Source organism: Triticum dicoccoides, chromosome 3A (genome assembly GCF_002162155.2).
Source record: "Triticum dicoccoides isolate Atlit2015 ecotype Zavitan chromosome 3A, WEW_v2.0, whole genome shotgun sequence".
In the NCBI taxonomy this organism is placed as follows: Eukaryota; Viridiplantae; Streptophyta; class Magnoliopsida; order Poales; family Poaceae; genus Triticum; species Triticum dicoccoides.
In genome coordinates, this window is record NC_041384.1 from 587,320,028 (window position 1) to 587,340,879 (window position 20,852).

Sequence of the window (20,852 nt, forward strand, 5' to 3'; positions counted from 1 at the left end):
GCTTGGGGATGCCCAAGGCATCCCAAGATAATATTTCAAGAAGTCTCAAGCATTTAAGCTTGGGATGCCCCAGTTGGCATCCCACCTTTCTTCTTCAACAATAAGCGGTTAGTATCGGTTGATCCTAAGTTTTTGCTTCTTTACATGATGTTTGCTATTCTTAGATGTCATTTTATTTTGCTTTGCTTTCTGTTTGAATAGAATACCAAGATCTGAAATTATTAAATATTAGAGAGTCTTCACATAGTTGCATAATTATTCGACTACTCATTGATCTTCACTTATATCTTTCGGAGTAGTTTGTCATTTGCTCTAGTGCTTCACTTATACCTTTTAGAGCATGGTGGTAGTTTTAAGAAATAGATGAACTCTCATGCTTCACTTATATTATTTTGAGAGTCTTAAATAGCATGGTAATGTGCTTAAAAATCCTAATATGCTAGGTATTCAAGAATAATAAAATTCTCTTATGAGTGTGTTGAATACTATGAGAAGTTTGATGCTTGATGATTGTTTTGAGATATGGAGATGGTGATATTAGAGTCATGCTAGTTGAGTCGTTGTGAATTTGAGATATACTTGTGTTGCAGTTTGTGATTCCCGTAGCATGCACGTATGGTGAACCGTTATGTAACGAAGTCAGAGCATGAGGTGTTTATTGATTGTCTTCCTTATGAGTGGCGGTCGGGGACGAGCGATGGTCTTTTCCTACCAATCTATCCCCCTAGGAGCATGCGCGTAGTACTTTGTTTTGATAACTTCTAGATTTTTGCAATAATTATATGAGTTCTTTATGACTAATGTTGAGTCCATGGATTATACGCACTCTCACCCTTCCACCATTGCTAGCCTCTCTAGTACCGCGCAACTTTCGCCGGTACCATAAACCCACCATATACCTTCCTCAAAACAGCCACAATACCTACCTATTATGGCATTTCCATAGCCATTCCTAGATATATTGCCATGCAACTTTCCACCATTCCGTTCATCATGACACATTCATCATTGTCATATTGCTAGCATGATCATGTAGTTGACATAGTATTTGTGGCAAAGCCACCGTTCATAATTATTTCATACTTGTCACTCGTGATTCATTGCATATCCCGATACACCGTCGGAGGCATTCATATAGAGTCATACTTTGTTCTAGTATCAAGTTGTATCATTGAGTTGTAAATAAATAGAAGTGTGATGATCATCATTTAATAGAGCATTGTCCCAATAAAAAAATAGAAAGGCCAAATAAAAAAAGAAAGGCCAAAAAAAGAAAGGCCAAAAAAAGGGAAAGGCCAAATAAAAAAAAGAAAATAAATAAAAAGGGTCAATGCTACTATCCTTTTACCAAACTTGTGCTTCAAAGTAGCACCATGATCTTCATGATAGAGAGTCTCCTATGTTGTCACTTTCATATACTAGTGGGAATTTTACATTATAGAACTTGGCTTGTATATTCCAATGATGGGCTTCCTCAAAATTGCCCTAGGTCTTCATGAGCAAGCAAGTTCGATGCACAACCACTTAGTTTCTTTTGTTGAGCTTTCATACATTTATAGCTCTAGTGCATCCGTTGCATGGCAATCCCTACTCACTCACATTGATATCTATTGATGGGCATCTCCATAGCCCGTTGATACGCCTAGTCGATGTGAGACTATCTTCTCCCTTTTTGTCTTCTCCACAATCACCACTCTATTCCACCTATAGTGCTATGTCTATGGCTCACACTCATGTATTGCGTGAAGATTGAAAAAGTTGGAGAACATTAAAAGTATGAAACAATTGCTTGGCTTGTCATCGGGGTTGTGCATGATTTAAATATTTTGTGTGGTGAAGATGGAGCATAGCCAGACTATATGATTTTGTAGGGATATCTTTCTTTGGCCATGTTATTTTGAGAAGACATAATTGCTTTATTAGTATGCTTGAAGTATTATTATTTTTATGTCAATATGAACTTTTGTCTTGAATATTTCGGATCTGAATATTCATATCACAAGTAAGAAGAATTACATTGAAATTATGCCAACTAGCATTCCACATCAAAAATTATCTTTTTTATCATTTACCTACTCGAGGATGAGCAGGAATTAAGCTTGGGGATGCTTGATACGTCTCCAACGTATCTATAATTTTTGATTGCTCCATGCTATATTATCTACTGTTTTGGGCAATATTGGGCTTTATTATCCACTTTTATATTATTTTTGGGACTAACCTATTAACCGGAGGCCCGATCCAGATTTGTTGTTTTATGCCTATTTCAGTGTTTTGAAGAAAATGAATATCAGACGGAGTCGAAACGGAACGAAATCAACTGGAGAAGTTATTTTTGGAAGGAAACACACCTGATGGACTTGGACCCCACGTCAGAAGATACGAGAGCTACCCACGAGGGTGGGGGGCACGCCCACCTCCCTAGGGCGCGCCCTCCTGTCTCGTGGGGCCCTCGTGGCTCCCCTGACGTACCTCCTGCACCCATATATACCTACGTGACCTAAAACTTCTAGAACGCAACATAGATCGGGAGTTCCGCCGCTAGAAGCCTCCGTAGCCACCAAAAACCAATCTAGACCCGTTCCGGCACCCTGTCGTAGGGGGAAATCCATCTCCGGTGGCCATCTTCATCATCCCGGTGCTCTCCATGACGAGGAGGGAGTAGTTCTCCCTCGGGGCTGAGGGTATGTACCAGTAGCTATGTGTTTGATCTCTCTCTCTCTCTCGTGTTCTTGATTTGGCACGATCTTGATGTATCACGAGCTTTGCTATTATTGTTGGATCTTATGTTTCTCCTCCCCCTCTTCTCTCTTGTAATGAATCGAGTTTCCCCTTTGAAGTAATCTTATCAGATTGAGTCTTTAAAGACTTGAGAACACTTGATGTATGTCTTGTCGTGGATATCTGTGGTGACAATGGGATATCACGTGATCCACTTGATGCATGTTTTGGTGATCAACTTGCGGGTTCCGCCCATGAACCTATGCATAGGGGTTGGCACACGTTTTCGTCGTGATTCTCCGATAGGAACTTTGGGGCACTCTTTGAGGTTCTATGTGTTGGTTGAATAGATGAATCTGAGATTGTGTGATGCATATCGTATAATCATACCCACGGATACTTGAGGTGACATTGGAGTATCTAGGTGACATTAGGGTTTTGGTTGATTTGTGTCTTAAGGTGTTATTCTAGTACGAACTCTAGGGCTGTTTGTGACACTTATAGGAATAGCCCAACGGATTGATTGGAAAGAATAACTTTGAGGTGGTTTCGTACCCTACCATAATCTCTTCGTTCGTTATCCGCTATTAGTGACTTTGGAGTGACTCTTTGTTGCATGTTGAGGGATAGTTATGTGATCCAATTATGTTAGTATTGTTGAGGGAACTTACACTAGTGAAAGTATGAACCCTAGGCCTTGTTTCCACACATTGCAATACCGTTTACGCTCACTTTTATCACTTGCTACCTTGCTGTTTTTATTATTTCAGATTACAAATACCTTTATCTATTGTCCATATACCACTTGTTTCACTATCTCTTCGCCGAACTAGTGCACCTATACAATTTACCATTGTATTGGGTGTGTTGGGGACACAAGAGACTCTTTGTTATTTGCTTGCAGGGTTGCTTGAGAGAGACCATCTTCATCCTACACCTCCTACGGATTGATAAACCTTAGGTCATCCACTTGAGGGAAATTTGCTACTGTCCTACAAACCTCTGCACTTGGAGGCCCAACAACGTCTACAAGAAGAAGGTTGTGTAGTAGACATCAGTAGGCACCTCCAGAGTAGTAGCAGACGTCATCGACAGTGACTTCTGCTCCTGGACTCCAATGTCTGGTCGTAGCAACCGGGTATAGAAAGGGGGAAAGGGGGGAAAAACAACCGTGAGTACTCATCCAAAGTACTCGCAAGCAAGGAGCCACACTACATATGTATGCATTGGTATCAAATGGAAAAGGGGTAACATATATGGACTGAACTGCAGAATGCCAGAATAAAAGGGGATAGCTAGTCCTATCGAAGACTACGCTTCTGGTAACCTCCATCTTGCAGCAGAAGAAGAGAGTAGATGGTAAGTTCTCCAAGTATCATCGTATAGCATAATCCTAACCGATGATCCTCCCCTCGTCGCCCCGTGAGAGAGCGATCACCGGTTGTATCTGGCACTTGGAAGGGTGTGTTTTTATTAAGTATACGGTTCTAGTTGTCATAAGGTCAAGGTACAACTCCAAGTCATCCTGTTACCGAAGATCACGGTTATTCGAATAGATTAACTTCCCTGCAGGGGTGCACCACATTTCCCAACATGCTCGATCCCCTTTGTCCGAACACACTTTTCTGGGTCATGCCCGGCCTCGGAAGATCAACATGTCGCAGCCCTAGCTAGGTACAACAGAGAGGTCAGCACGCCGGTCTAAATCCTATGCGCGCAGGGGTCTGGGCCCATCGCCCATTGCACACCTGCACGTTGCATACGCGGCCGGTGAGCAGACCTAGCCTCCCTTATACAAGAGCAGGCGTTCTAGTCCAACCCGGCGCACGCCACTCAGTCGCCGACGTCACGAAGGCTTCGGCTGATACCACGACGTCGAGTGCCCATAACTGTTCCCGCGTAGTTGGTTAGTGCGTATAGGCCAGTGGCCAGACTCAGATCAAATACCCAGATCTCGTTAAGCGTGTTATTTTGAAGTAACAGTGGACGCCGACCACAGCCAGGCCCACCTCTCTCTTAGATGGTCTCAACCTGCCATGTCGCTCCGCCACAGTGTAACAGTCCGGGGCCTTCGGGAACCCAGGCCCACCTCTACCGGGATGGAGCCACCTGTCCTTTCAGCCCCCCACATCGGAATCACTTGCGGGTACTCAACGAGCTGACCCAACTTTAGTCATAACATGTATATTATGTATATATATATATATATATATATATATATATATATATATATATATATATATATGTGTGTGTGTGTGTGTGTGTATGTATATACCCGTGATCACCTCCCGAGTGATCACGACCCGATAGTATAGCATGGAAGACGGACAAGAATGTAGTGCCACTGATGAAGTACTAGCAACCTATACTAAGCATGTAGGATTGCAGGTACGGTATCAACAGTTGTAGTAACAATGACAGGCTATGCATCAGGATAGGATTAACGGAAAGCAGTAACATGCTACACTACTCTAATGCAAGCAGTATAGAGTGAATAATAGGCGATATCGGGTTGATCAAAGGGGGGGGGGGCTTGCCTGGTTGCTCTGGCAAGGAGGGTTCATCGTCGATGTAGTCGATCACAGGGGTACCGGCAGCGGTCTCGGGGTCTACCGGAAAGAAGTAACGGGGGGAACATAATAAATAACAGAGCAAACAAAGCATCACAAAGCATAACATGGCAATACGCGGTGCTAGGGGTGACCGAACGCAGTACTAGGTGCTACCGGCGAAAGGGGAAAGCATCTGGGAAAGTATTCCCAGTGTTTCGCGTTTCCAGACATATGAACCGGGGGGGAGTTGCAAGTTTGCTATGCTAGGGATGTGTGGCGGACGAACGGGCTGCGTATTTGGATTCGTCTTGTCGTTCCGAGCAACTTTCATGTACAAAGTTTTTCCATCTGAGCTATGGATTAATTTCTATGAATTTTAAAAGTTTTAATTATATTCTGGGATTTCCTGGATTCGTTTAATAATTCAAATAAATAGCTAAATGTATAAGGATACCCAAAAGTGTACCCAGCCAAAGTGTAAATGAGGTTGACAGGTGGGGCCAGTCAACTATCCAGTTAGCAGTTGACTGGTTCACGTTTGACTAGTCAACGGTCCAGTGGGACCCTTTGTCATACACTAAATTTTTAGCAGATTCTAATTATCTATTTTAAATTAGCAGTGGTCCCACATGTCATTTGTTATTAAGCTAATTAGAAACTAACTAATCCTAATCTAAGTCCAAATAGGGGCCGACCTTACTGGGCAGAGCCCAGCCGGCCGGGCACGCACGCGAGCGAGCATGGCACCCCTTGGCAGAGAGCCAGGAACTGGCGTGGCGCACACCGGCGCACGGCCAGGGAGCGGACGGGGGGTTAGGGCGCGCGTGGGGTGGCTCGTCGGGGCCGCCAGGGACGGCGGCGGACACGGCCGCGAGAGGATGGGTGTCGGTGTCAAAACCGGCGGATCTCGGGTAGGGGGTCCCGAACTATGCGTCTAGGACGGATGGTAACAGGAGGCAAGGGACACAAAGTTTTACCCAGGTTCGGGCCCTCTTGATGGAGGTAAAACCCTACGTCCTGCTTGATTAATATTGATGATATGGGTGTTACAAGAGTAGATCTACCACGAAATCAAAGAGGCTAAACCCTAGAAGCTAGCCTATGGTATGATTGTATGTTGTGATTGTTGTCCTACGGACGAAAACCCTTCGGTTTATATAGACACCGGAGAGGGTTAGGGTTACACAAGGTCAGTTACAAAGGAGGAGATATCCATATACGTATTGCCTAGCTTGCCTTCCACGCCAAGTAGAGTCCCATCCGGACATGAGACGAAGTCTTCAATCTTGTATCTTCATAGTCTAACAGTCCGACCAATGGAGATAGTCCAGCTGTCCGGAGACCCCCTAATCCAGGACTCCCTCAGTAGCCCCTGAACCAGGCTTCAATGACGATGAATCCGGTGCGTAGTTGTCTTCAGCATTGCAAGGCGGGTTCCTTCTTCGAATACATCATAGAAGAATTTGAATACGAGGGTAGTGTCCGACCCTGCAAAATAAGTTCCACATTCCACCGTAGAGAGAATGACGTTTTCGCAGATCTAATATGCTAGCTTGTTTTGGCAACATGACGTTACGTCATGGCCCGGTGATTACTCGAACCGTTTCTTTTAACCAGCCCCGCACATAACGCGAGGCAGTTTTTTGACACGTCTTGTCAAAGCAGAGATCGTGTCCCCTTATTACGGGATTTTCATCAATAGGGGCGTGGGTAACCCAACTACGCCATCAATTGCGGTGCTTGGGGGATAAGCGAGTTTTATCAGGCAAGTGGGGACGCTTAATTTTGTCTGCCGATATAAAGGGATAAGGATTCACCTTTCTATCCACGCCTCCTTCCTCCTCTGCTCATCCGCTCCCGCACACTCGAGCTCTAGCACCCAAGATCTCACTTCCATCTCAACCTTCTCCAACCATGTCCGGAGCGGGAGGCAAGTGGATGGTCTCCTCCGTCACGGAGGGAGACGTCAAGAAACTGAGGAGAGCCGGATACCTGCCCGACGACATCGCGCACCGGCTCCCAGATGAGGGACAACTCATCCCCACCCCCAAGCCCCATGAGAGGGTGGTATTCCTCACCCATTTCCTCCACGGACTGGGATTCCCTCTCCATCCCTTCGTCCGGGGGCTCATGTTTTATTACGGTATGGATTTCCACGATCTGGCCCCGAACTTCATCCTCAACATCTCGGTGTTTATCGTCGTGTGCGAGGCCTTCCTCCGCATCAAGCCCCACTTCAACTTATGGCTGAAGACCTTCAATGTCAAGCCGAAGGTAGTGAGTGGCCGCCAGGCGGAGTGCGGAGGTGCCATGGTGGGCAAGATGCCCAACATCACATGGCTCGAAGGCTCCTTCGTGGATATCATAAAGGGGTGGCAATCGGGGTGGTTCTATATCACCGAGCCGCGTGACCCCACATGGGTAGCGGCCCCCGAGTTCCGATATGTCATCCCCATGCGGCTCACCTCCTGGAAAGAGAAGGGCCTGTCCTGGGGTAATTCAAAAGAGCTGACCGGACTCCAGTCATGTATTCAGAATATGGTGGACAAGAAGCTCAAGCTTGTCAACATAGTCCAGGTTATGCTCGTCCGCCGGATACTCCCGTGCCAACAACGGGAGTTTACCTTGTGGGAGTTCAATCCGGCGTAGCATCGAACTCTGAACAGGCTCTTCGATACGACTCGTGAAGATGCCTGGAGGGTGCTGTTCAAGAGCGCCGAGGTCCCTCCCCCCATTACTGAGGATCGCGGATTCAGCGCGAAGCGCCAAGCCAGTGCGGTAAGTTATTTTACCTTTCACAGGATACTCGTTTTCTATATAGATTGACTCTATGCGGGATCTAAACTCCCGTGCCGTTAACAGGACTGGCAGAAGATGGCCGAACAAATCGACTGTCCGGCTCCCTTGCCCGAAGGCCCTGCAGATGCCCTTCTGGCGAAGATGTTGACTCCGGCCCCTTATAAGGTGCCGGAGAAGACCAAGAAGGCCAAGGGAGCTTGAAAGAGTTCCCGACGCCAGGCGTTGTCGGACTCACCGTCTGATGACTCTGCGGCGCACTCTTCCCCCGAAGACGAGGAAGAGGAAGAAGAGGCTCCCCCACCGACTGGGGGAGACAAGAAAAGGAAGGCCGCCCCAACTGGGGAGGCCGGAGGGTCCAAGAAGGGAAGGACGCTCCTTCCGGACAGCTCCACCGCCGCCGACGAAAGTGAAGACGAGTGGTTGCCCAGGGCCAAGCCCCAGGGGAGATCGTAAGTATTCGGATACCAAAGTAACCCATAGGATTCCTTTGTCGCATTGCTTTCCCTAACACCAAACTCAATTGTGCAGGCCGCCCCGAGCCAATATCGAGGTATCCTCGGACGGCTCCCTGGACTCGTCGGACATGGATAGCGATCCAGTCCCGACCGCCACCTCCCCTCATCCAGCCGACGACGTCGAGGTGCTGTCTAAAGAGGCACCAGATCGAGGGGGGACAGTCCCAGAGGCGCCTCAAGGCGACCATCCGGACTCCGGGAGCCGAGGGGACGGGGTCCCCGAGAGCTCCAAGTTCGGCCCTCAGTCGAACACCGTGCCGGACCCTCCAACGGTTCCGAGCTCGGGCAGGCGGTCCCCTTCAAAGGGGGGTGAGACGCCTGTGCCGGTGACCTCTGTCCATCTAGAGGCGCCGGACACTATGTTAGAAGCGCTTCGCAGCGCTTCCATCAAGGAGGAGCACCGCACTATCATGAGTGTGGTGATCCAGAAGGTTCAGTCCGCCAAGAGCGGATTGACTGAAGCATGTACTAGCCTTCTAATAGGCTTTGAGGTAAGTGCTTTAAAATGTAGTAGAAGTATTACCGCATAGACAGTAGCCCCTGATGCTTTGTTCGGTGTTCGCAAAGAAAAGCCGAACAGAGGATCAAATAATATCGCAGGAGTCTAATATGAGTATGTCAATATGCATATGTAGGCTTCTCTGCTGGCGTCTGCCGCACTAACTGCGGAGGTCGTCGTACTGAAGCAGGACCTCGATGGGTCCAGGAAAGAGCTCGGCCTTGTCAAGAGGCAGCTCGAGGAGAACGAAGGTAAGTAATACCCCGTCTATGGATATATGTATATAAAAAAGGACGTGATTACGAAATGACAGGATCATTGTATGTTTTGCCAGGGGCCACGACTGAGGTGGCGACCCTGAAGCAAGCGCTGACCAAGGCCGAAGAAACAGCGGCCAAGGAGCGCACCGAGCGAGAGAGGCACGAGGCTCGCGTGGGCGAGGTGCAGCAAGAGCTCCAGGCTCTCGTGATGAAGCACGAGGCGTTGGAGCTTGACTTGAAGACGCGAGAGTCTGAGCTTGCCGCGGCCCGTGAGAGCGCGAAGAGTGCCAAGGCCGAGGCCTAGAAGGCCCTTCAGGAGATCGACGTGATGAAGAAGATAGCGGCGGGTAAGGCTTTCTATATGCAAAGAAAGCATGTAAAGGTGAATTACCGATTACTTACCCGAATCCAGAGCTCTTCAGGAGCTTTCACAGATTCGCCCCGCAGTGTGTCCGATGCCGCACTATTCTACTAGGCCGAGGACGGAAGCTCGACGAAGAAGTTGTTCTGGTCTCAGTATGCTGAGGCCGAACATCCGGTGCCAATGAGCGACCAGCTGAAGCAGATGGCCGAGCTACATAAGGCGGCCGATCAGGCCATGAAGGGCTTCATAGTCCGGTTGTGGCCTGGCGACCCCCTTCCGAACAGCTTCTTCGGCCTGGTGAGGCGGCTTGTGGATGCCTGCCCTTGGCTGGAGGTCGTCAAGCGATCCGTCTGCATAGAAGGTGCACGCCGGGCTTTCACCCGTGTAAAAATGCAGTGGGTCAAGCTAGACGCCGTGAAGCTGATCAAGGAGGGGCCACCGGAGGGCAAGGAGCACCGCCACCCCGAGATGTACTACGGGGGTGTTCTGCCGGGTGCCCGTCTTATCGCGGATGAGTGTTCACAAAATGTAATATTTGAATGAGACTTGCTCGTTTTGTCCTGTATGTATGAAAACTTGTATTATGTTCGATATGCAACGCTTGTTAGAATTTAAAATATTACCTTATGTTTGGCTGTTTATCCAATCTGAGAGATGGCTAGTCCTCGGCTTCTACCCCCATGCCACTAGTGCTGGGGTGTTCAGGATAAACCTGAGCACTGTTGTTCCCATGTTTGGGTCCTTCGAGGGAGGTGCTCAGGACAACGAACAAGGCAACCGGACTAATAGTGCTTTATCACTCTCACTTAGCCATAGAATTCTATAATTTTAAATTTCGGCGAAGCCCCTGGTATCCGGAAGGCCGAATTCGGGGCGCGATACACGCCTGTAAGCCGGACAGAGCCGGCCCCTTGCCCTAAGCGGCATAAGTCTTTAAGGACTCGAAAAACCTTGCCGAACAGCGACCAGTCTCTCGCCTTATCATGACAGTCAGTTTTAGCTTTCTCTACTGAGGTGCTCAGCCCGGCAGAACCGGGGCACAATCGCAGTAGTTCTTCTAGCGCTACCTTAGCCGATAGAGCGGAACGTAAGGTACCAAAACATAGGAGCCGGGCAAACCCAACATTTGACCAAAGACATGATTCGGAGCTGATGCATATAATGCTATAAGTTCGGGGTGCCGCACTTGTGAAAGTGTTTGGACTTTTCACACCATACTGCGGGTACGTAAGCCCCTGGTGCATTGGCCGTACCAGAGTGTACGGTTGTAAGGCGTCGTTAACGAACGCGTAGATATATATATATATATATATATATATATATATATATATATATATATATATATATATATATATAACAAAAATATAATAATAGTCGTAATGTCATGCATTGTTTATTAAAAAAATTGCATTAGAGCAGAGTGATGCAGATAGTGCAATAAGCAAAAGAGTAGGACTATGTCCCTTCCAAGGGCGAGCTGAGGAATGATATGAAATCTGTAATCAACCTGGGAATTCTGTAGTATAACGTAGTTGTCTGCCTCCTTGGTTGCTGTATCATGTGTTCGACAATAGGGCTGCCAGACAGTGTTTCCAGAGATTAAAGTCCTGGAAGAAAAAGAAAAATAACCAAACGGGAAGCCCCTAGTGCGGTTTAGGCCGCGTTTTGGGGCGTGCCGCAGTTGTGCTCCCCCTCCCCATCTGTGCCCATGGTATTTTTAATGCGTAATTATGTACGCGCGACACGAATAATGCCGTTGGGATGGGATGGGGGTGGCCGCCGTATTGCTACGCGAGCTCAGATCGCGCCAGGCGGTCTGTCTGCCGATTGCCCTGAGCGTGCTTGAAGGTGTCCGGGTTTTGAAACGCCGAACTGGTAGATTGCCTTGAGAGGCTGCTTTGCGCTTCTGCTGCAAGGGCCGCGGTGTGCTCCTCTGTTCGGAGAGAGCGCTCTATGCTTCCATTGACTGTAATAACTCCGCGAGGTCCTGGCATCTTGAGCTTGAGGTATGCATAATGTGGCACCGCATTGAATCTAGCGAATGCGGTTCGTCCGAGCAGCGCGTGATAACCACTGCGGAACGGGACTATATCAAAGATTAACTCTTCGCTTCAGAAGTTATCCGGGGATCCGAAGACCACTTCCAGTGTAATTGAGCCTGTGTAGTGGGCCTCTACGCCTGGAATGACGCCTTTAAAGGTCGTTTTTGTGGGTTTGATCCTTGAGGGGTCTATACCCATTTTACGCACTATGTCCTGATAAAGCAGGTTCAGGCTGCTGCCGCCATCCATAAGGACTCGAGTGAGGTGAAATCCGTTGATGATTGGGTCTAGGACCAGTGCGGCGAATCCGCCATGACGGATACTAGTGGGGTGGTCCCTGCGATCGAAGGTGATCGGACAGGAGGACCAAGGGTTGAACTTTGGGGCGACTGGTTCCAACGCATATACGTCCCTGAGCGCACGCTTCCGCTCCCTCTTGGGGTTATGGGTTGCGTATATCATGTTCACTGTCCGCACTTGCGGGGGAGACCTCTTCTGTCCTCCAGTGTGTGGCTGCCGGGGTTCTTCCTCGTCATCGCTACGCGGCCCCTTGTCCTTGTTTTCGGCAAGTAACTTGTCGGCCTGCTTGAACACCCAACAATCCCTGTTGGTGTGATTGGCTGGCTTGTCTGGGGTGTCGTGTATTTGACACGAGTGATCGAGTATACGGTCCAAGCTGGACGGACCCGGCGTACTTTGTTTGAATGGCTTTTTCCGCTGACCGGGTTTAGAGCCTTTGAATCCGGCATTGACTGCCGTATCCTCAGTACTTTCGTTGTTGATGCGGCGCTTATGCTTATTGCGACATGACCTGCCATTGCCGTCCTTGGTATCTGAGGTACCATGGTTCTTTGATATGTTATTACTGCGAGCCAACCAGCTGTCTTCTCCCGCACAAAAGCGGGTCATGAGCGTCGTGAGAGCTGCCATAGATTTCAGCTTTTCCTGACCAAGGTGCCGGGCTAGCCACTCGTCTCGGATGTTGTGCTTGAAAGCAGCTAAGGCCTCCGCATCCGGACAGTCGACGATTTGATTTTTCTTTGTAAGGAACCGAGTCCAGAATTGCCTGGCCGACTCGTCTGGCTGCTGAATTATGTGGCTCAAGTCATCAGCGTCTGGTGGTCGCACATAAGTGCCCTGAAAGTTGTCGAGGAATGCGGCTTCCAGATCTTCCCAACAGCTAATGGAGTCCGCTGGCAAGCTATTAAGCCAATGCCGCGCTGGTCCTTTGAGTTTTAGTGGGAGGTACTTGATGGCATGTAAGTCATCACCACGGGCCATGTGGATATGGAGGAGGAAGTCCTCAATCCATACTGCGGGATCTGTTGTGCCGTCGTATGATTCAATGTTTACAGGTTTGAAACCTTCTGGGAATTGATATTCCATTACTTCGTCTGTGAAGCATAAGGGGTGGGCGGCGCCTCTGTATTGGGCTATATCGCGACACAGCTCGTATGGGTCCTGCCCGCTGTGTTCGGCCTGGCCGGATTTACTTTTACTGTATCTGGCGTGACGTTTACCATCTCGTAGAGTGGTGCGCCCTCGTGATCCGTAGATCGATCTTGAATGCTTTGCTTTGTCCTACAATATGTCTCGCAGGTTTGGCGTATCTCCCCATGCCTTTTTATTTGGATGACGTTGGGGTGGAGGCTGAGCTTTTGGCTGGAATGCCTCTCTATCTTGGCCACGAGGTGGCCGATCAGCTGTATCATACGCTTCTTCCTCTAGTCGGGGTAGTAACCTGCGCCTTGGGTAACTCTTGGAGGGACGCTCGAGTTTATATTCCTCGGCCGTGAGGACTTCAGTCCATTTGTCAGCTAGCAAATCTTGATCAGCTTGAAGCTGCTACTGCTTTTTCTTCAGGCTATTTGCCGTGGCCATAAGCCTGTGCTTGAAGCGCTCTTGTTCGACGGGATCCTTTGGTACGACGAATTCATCATCGCCGAGGCTTGCCTCGTCTTTGGAGGGGGGCATGTAATTGTCATCCTCCTCCTCTCCGCTAGCTGCTCTCTCAGGAGAGCTGGCTCCTTCATCCCCCTGCTCTAAATCTTGTTGGAGGGGATTTTTGTTGTCTTCGACACTATCTGGAGTGTTATTATCTCCTATGCCGGTATCACCATTTTTTCTTTGGCGGGACTTGGAGCGGCGCCGCTGATGTCGGCGCTTGGGTTGCTTCTTGGAGGGGTCATCCTCCGCTATCTCGTCGCCGTTGCTTTCATTGGGTGTATCCACCATGTATATGTCATACGACGAGGTGGCTTTCCAGTGCCCTATAGGTGCTGGTTCATGTTCGTCTCCTACATCGTCGTCCATACCGTCGATGTCTTCGGAATCGAAGTCGAGCATGTCGGTTAAATCATCGACAGTGGCTACAAAGTGGGTGGTGGGTGGGCGTCGAATTTCTTCGTCGTCCGCATCACAATCCTGTTGGCCATAATCCGGCCAGGGCTCTCCTGACAAAGAGAGAGACCTTAGTGAATTCAGAATGTCGCCGAAGGGCGAGTGCTGAAAGATATCCGCGGCGGTGAATTCCATGATCGGCGCCCAATCAGATTCGATTGGCAGGGGCACGGATGGTTCGGTTTCCGGAAGAGAGTCCAGCACCTTGGAGTCACGGGCTGCACGGAGATTTGTGCTGGTGTTCGGCTCAATCGCCGTTGAGACTGCAACCCCTGAGATGGTGTCTAACCACCCGTCCTCGATTGGCGCAGTTGGCTCCGAACTAAGGGTCGGAGCTGATGCGGGCATGACTTCTGGGGTACTGTTCGGCGGTAGAGCTAGGTCATACCCATCGCGACAATGGGGCGTGCCCGGCTGCGGCTCAAATCCGTCGAAGATCAAGTCTCCGCGGATGTCGGTCGTGTAGTTCAAACTTCCAAATTTGACCTGATGGCCAGGGGCGTAGCTTTCAATCTACTCCAGATGGCCAAGCGAATTGGACCGCAGTGCAAAGCCGCCGAATACGAAGATCTGTCCGGGGAGAAAAGTCTCACCCTGGACCGCATCGCTATCGATGATAGTAGGAGCCATCGATCCCAACGGCGACGACACAGAGGAACTCTCAATGAAAGCACCAATGTCGGTGTCAAAACCGGCGGATCTCGGGTAGGGGGTCCCGAACTGTGCGTCTAGGCCGGATGGTAACAGGAGGCAAGGGACACAAAGTTTTACCCAGGTTCGGGCCCTCTTGATGGAGGTAAAACCCTACGTCCTGCTTGATTAATATTGATGATATGGGTGTTACAAGAGTAGATCTACCACGAGATCAGAGAGGCTAAACCCTAGAAGCTAGCCTATAGTATGATTGTATGTTGTGATTGTTGTCCTACGGACTAAAACCCTTCGGTTTATATAGACACCGGAGAGGGTTAGGGTTACACAAGGTCGGTTACAAAGGAGGAGATATCCATATACGTATTGCCTAGCTTGCCTTCCACGCCAAGTAGAGTCCCATCCGGACACGAGACGAAGTCTTCAATCTTGTATCTTCATAGTCTAACAGTCCGGCCAATGGAGATAGTCCGGCTGTCCGAAGACCCCCTAATCCAGGACTCCCTCAATGGGGGTGGCCGGGAACGACGCTGGTGACGGGTGGAGGCAGAGGGGACCGAAGCCGCGGGCGCGCGGGGCTGCGGTGCCGGACGAGCGGTTAGGGTCGCTCGAAAGCCCGCAGCGAGGAGAGATGGTTGGTGCCCGCGGTTTGTGCCGGGGCGGCCAAAATCGACGGCGGCGAGCACGACCGCGGTGGTTGCAGAGAAGCGGCCGTGCGAGCAAGCGGCGGTGGCCGAGCTCACGTGTGGGGATGGGAAGAAGCTGCTGGCGGCGGTGGCAAGCGCGGGAGGCGCGGGCCCAGGACAGGGTGCGGCCGGCGCGTGCGCGCAGGCGGAGCGGTCGCCGGCGGCTGTAGCAGCGCGAGAAACAAGGCAGCGCGAGCAGCAGCAGGGGAGGAGGCGCGCGAACGTAGCGGGCAGTGGGGCGTGGGCGCGGGCAGGGGATTGAGCGCGCGCGTGTGCGCCAGCAGCTGCATGGCCATGCGCGGGCGCGTGAGCGTGAGGCGGGGCACGACGGAGACGCGGTGAGCGCGACCAGGGGTACAACGAGCGGAGCTCGGAGGCGGAGCTCCAAGCACGGCGGCCTCAGCAAGTACGGGCGACTACGGCGACTGAAACGAGGGGGGAAAGGGGGAATCAGAGGAGGGCTCACTACGGGGTGGTCGTGGACAAGCTCGAGTGGGTTGGGGACGGCCGGAGCTTGCGGGACGGCGGCGAGATGGCGGCAACCGAGGTTGGGGGACCCGGTCGATGTCATCATTGTGGTTGTGTTCCCGATGAACGAAGTACCAAGGAAGACGCAGTGGTCGACGGCGGTCCTTCCAGACAAATTTTTAGGCGAGCGGGAGGTCGATAGCCGCGACAGCGATGGCGGCACGGCGATGGTGGCTCGTGGGTGTGGCTGGATCAGACAAGGGAGAGGGAGTGAGCGAGGGGGGTAGATGAGCTAGGGTTTGGGGTGGCCTTGTCCACCAGGGGAGGCACGGGATGGACGTCGTGTGGCCATCCATGGCCATGGACGCGACGCGTGCGTCCACGACGCCCTCTGTGAACAGAGGTTGGAGATGGCGGCTTGGTGGGCTGTGCTGTCACTGATGCTAGTAGGCCCAAGTGCACATGGCAATTTAGATTTTATTCGTTTTCTTTTCTATTTTCACCTTTTCTTTTGTCTTGTATTTTCTTTAGCCACTATTTGGCTTTTGTAAAATATCCAACTGGTCATGTTATTACCATTGCAATATATAGCACTCCCACAAAAAGTTTGAGAGGTAAATGGAAAGTTTTGGAAATTTTAATTATTTAGAAAAGCATTTAAATTATTATCATGGCCCTGTTTAATTGTTTTTGGGCAATTAGATACTTAAAGAAAAGGTTTCATCATGGAAAATATCCGGTGATCATTTGCCACACTTTGAACATTTTAGCTTCAACATTTGAAAACTTTTACCGTTTGACTCTATTTTCATTTTGAACATTGAGTGGGTTTGAATCATCGCGAGTTTAACAACCGTAATCATGGCGACGTGGCTTTATTAGTAGAGAGTTACTGTAGCTTGATTATCCGGGCGTCACATCTTCAACCGCTGCTTACATGCTCAAGATGGAGAAGAAGCGGCTAAGACCAGGAGATGATGCACATCGGGTGGGGTTGTGAGCTTCATCGGTGGTGGATCTGAAAGGGTTGCACCACCTATCAGCTGTTGGCCTTCTTCAATGAATCGTTGCTCTTTCTTTCTTTTTCTTTTCTTTGAAAGGGAGTCATAGCTCTTTCTGGTGTAAAGGTGGCCATGTTTATTCCTTCCAGCCATGTTGCTACAAGAGAGGTAGTGGTGTTCCAGGGTAGAGTCCACCACATAATGTGATGGAGGTCTCGCCGGACCAAGAGGTCTTGTCTCGATGGTTTTTCAGGCTAAAATTTTGTAGTCATGTGCTTCTCAAGAGAATTGAACCCAATAGCCACCTGAGCTAATCTTGTTTGATGTCCTTGTTAAACAAATATTTCTATCTGAGTGATGTTTTATGCAAAAGAAAATTGCACCTTGAATCGGAATCAAACCAGACGAACGTACATTTGAAAATATACAAGAAACTCGGCATCCACGAAATACGAATTGTACGTACGTTTGAAAGAAGATCAAGAAACACTATATACAAGAAAATGTTGTCTCGATCGAGGCTGGCGAGTTGACAACCGTATACAAAAGAACTGTTTATTATTATTCATATTCTTGTTGACTATCTACATCTACACCCTTCTTCAAGAATTCAAAGAATATACACACCGACAGAAACGCAGTAGGAGGAGGCAAGGCTTCCATGGGCCAAGAAAAACCTCATAATTTGGGGGGCATCATCGAACAGATCGACTTGCTCTCATGCCCGCACACATCGAGCGAATGACTCTCGCTATCACAATTCATCCTCCAACCCAACCCCAAACGTAGTGCAAGGGGTAAAAAAAGACTAGCTTGACTAAATCGAGATGTAACAAATAAATTCACTAATCTATGGTGGACCAGCTCCTGAGCAGCGACGGCCTGGCGAACATCTGCTCGAGCGCCACCACCACGGCCATGGCCAGCGACACGCCGACTCCGGGCTGCACGACCAGCCGGAAAACGTCTGTGCCGACTACCTCCTTGGGCCTGATCTCCGCCACCGCGCGCCGCTCGCCGTCGTACACCACGCAGCTCCGCCGCGCGTACGACCCTTCTACCTCGTACGACGGCCCGGCTCCGGCGCCCGCGCACGCCGTCACGTGGGCCGACGTCTTGCCGCGGCCGCTGCGCCTGACTGTGTACACGGGCTTCCGCGTCTCCTCGCCGGAGAAGACGAGCCACTGCTCGCCCTGCAGGGTGAACCGCTTGCGGCGGACGGTGAAGGCGGGGCGGCCAGCGGCGTCCATGAGGACGACCTCGTCACCGCTCTCGGAGGCGTAGCTGTCGACGCGGTAGGCCAGGTTGCCCTTGGCGTCGAACACCGTGAACCCCTTGCAGTCGAACAGCAGCGACTTGCGCCACACCGTCAGCGTCGTCGGCTCCTCAGTGGAGCTGGCCGGCGCGCACGGCGCCTGGTCGACGGCGCCCGGCGCGGGCACCATGTTAGGGTGAACCTTCGCCATGTAGAGGTATCGATCAAGGATCGAGCAAGGTTGGAGGAGCTGGAGACTGGGGAGGCGGTAGCTGAGTAGTCGGGCTGGATGAGATAATTGAGCTGGGTCGCCCTGTTGGTTGGTTCTGAGAATGGAGTCTGGTAGGCCGTACTTATATACAGGTCGCGCTCCATGGTGGACCGGCCGGAGAAACTGTGCACCTCGCAGAAAAGGCAAAGCCATGTTGATCTGACGTGCGTAGGGACAGGGGTGACATGGGCTGCTGCTTAACGACCTCTTCCGGCATTAATTAATAAGTACTATTTTGTTTCTTTTGTCATCGCTGCTCATCGATTGCTTGGAACAAAAATATATTAACAAATGCCTGCACGCAAGACCGATGTTACTCTCAAGTCTCAACAGCGTGAGAATGGTGGCTCTAATAAATAAATATGGTATGAGGATTTGTCTACCAATAATGCTATGTCGACTGAATTTACCATTTAGATAAATCAATTTTGTGAGAGGGGGAATGGTTGAAACAGGAAGAAGGCTGAAGGAAGAAGAAGAAAGGACGGCCGTTGGATCTTTAATCCAATGGCCCAAAAATCAACTTACCCAAAATAAATTTTTAGGCGACTTACACACAGCCTGATTTTTATATTGACTTTGCAATCTAATGTGGCAGTTTTCACTGGGAGAAGTGGAGTAGGAGTAATGATTTTCTTCCGTCAATAACGCCAGATTTAGCTCGCATGCTCCATCACAGTAACAGTATGCTTTTCAAGGTTATCTAGCCCTCAAGCGATTACGCAGGAAACGTTGACGCGCTACCCGTCGACATAAAACTATTCACAGTTCACTAATGGAGCATATCTCCACGCACGCCACCACGAAGTCAGGGCCCGGGCTCGACACGCGGCAGGAGGCGAAGCCTTGGGTGTGCTAGCACTCTACCCTAGTGCGTCTCAGACAGCGATCGATCGCTCGGGTTCATGTGGACGGGCGGCAGAAATCAATTCCATACCGATAACATTCCATCGGTGCAAGCGCTAACGACACGGTGATCGCCCAGTTAATCAACGGGAGCAGCCAATGAACGCGCTTAACGAAGCATGCGCGCGTGCTGCTGATGTTATCTTGCAGTAGTTAATCAGTGGTTTAGCTTTAGCTGGTCACGATCAGGTCGACCGCGACGAGGTTGATGGCTAGCTACTGGGCCGGCTACTACCGGGCAATTCTCCATTTGGTAACATTCGAGGTGTGGTTGATCATTGCGGCCGAGGAATAGGCCGGAGCTAAGCTTGTGGCTGGCCCGGAGCCATCTGTGAGCTACTGATTGGCCACCTCAACGTCAAAACTAGCTAATCTATTTTAAGATGACCAGGGGCGCATGTATACGTAGTACGTGCTTATAATTTAACCAGCCGTTGGACATTGGCTCAACAAGTGGAGTTGAGGAATTGGCTACGCGGTTCCATCGATAGGCTAAGTATGTAGTATAGTTTAACCAGACATTAGATAATTATCTTTGGAGTACGTACGTATGTACGTAGTGCCATACACACAATATGTTGAATGCTAGCAACACATGGAGTAGAGGGATTGGCTCATGTCGATCGAGAGCTAGTATTTGCTCGCCAGTTTCCAAATAGAAATCACGTGAACTTTGAGTCAAGCGATCATGTGGAGCACAATTAAGCGAGATTACCATGATTATAATCTTCAACCAACAATCAGTCTAGACTGTACGGCTGTGACGCATCATCGTCTTTATAAATACATTCAAATCGTCTAAGAGCATCAAAGTGGTCACCATATACAACTGCCAACTACATGCAAAAAAGTACTATACAAATGCCAACTAAGGAGAACAATAATTCAAGTATATAGCCAATTAGTAACCTACGACATGCGACGGCTCAAAAGAGAAACTACTATGTACGGCGTGCTCAATGTGCGGTCCAGAATGTTTCATGGCGGGTACTTGAAAGTGCAACAATATTGTTCAATGTAAACATTTAAGTCCACGGGATATGTTTTTTTTTTTGCGGGTGAAGTCCATGTGATAGTTAAAGTACAAATTATTTGCACTTAAGGCATGCAAGTAATTAGAAGTTTTTTCGAATGATCGACAAAAAATGCAATATGACACAAATTATTTTGTCTTAAAAAAATTCATGATTTCATAGGTCATGGGGATAATTCGTGAAGATCTTTGTTATCTATTTATGTCCATATTATACATTATTCTTTTCATTGAATAACAGATGAAATGATCCAAGCCTACACTAATAATCCTTCCAATGTTTAGCACTACTTGTGATCTGATAACATGTCAAGGATTTATAGACGAGATTAACGGTACATACCTCATACTATTCAACGGTGGCAGTGGCTAATGAGAATTTGTGCTTGCTATGTTTTCATCTAGCCGATGTTTTTCGAGTGGAGTGCA

General features: G+C 49.4%; 1 protein-coding gene across 1 annotated transcript; it reads right to left on the reverse strand.

Moving 5' to 3' along the window:
* Window positions 1–17,505: 17,505 nt before the first annotated feature.
* Window positions 17,506–18,637, reverse strand: LOC119272225 (protein LURP-one-related 8-like). The gene has a single exon (XM_037553757.1). It carries the CDS (start codon window positions 18,635–18,637, stop codon window positions 17,804–17,806), a length of 834 nt encoding a protein of 277 aa, XP_037409654.1. The 3' UTR covers window positions 17,506–17,803.
* Between the last annotated feature and the right edge of the window lie 2,215 nt (window positions 18,638–20,852).

Coding starts and splice junctions, on each gene's coding strand:
- LOC119272225 (XM_037553757.1), bottom strand. CDS start 18,637: ATGGCTTTGCCTTTTCTGCGAGGTGCACAGTTTCTCCGGCCGGTCCAC.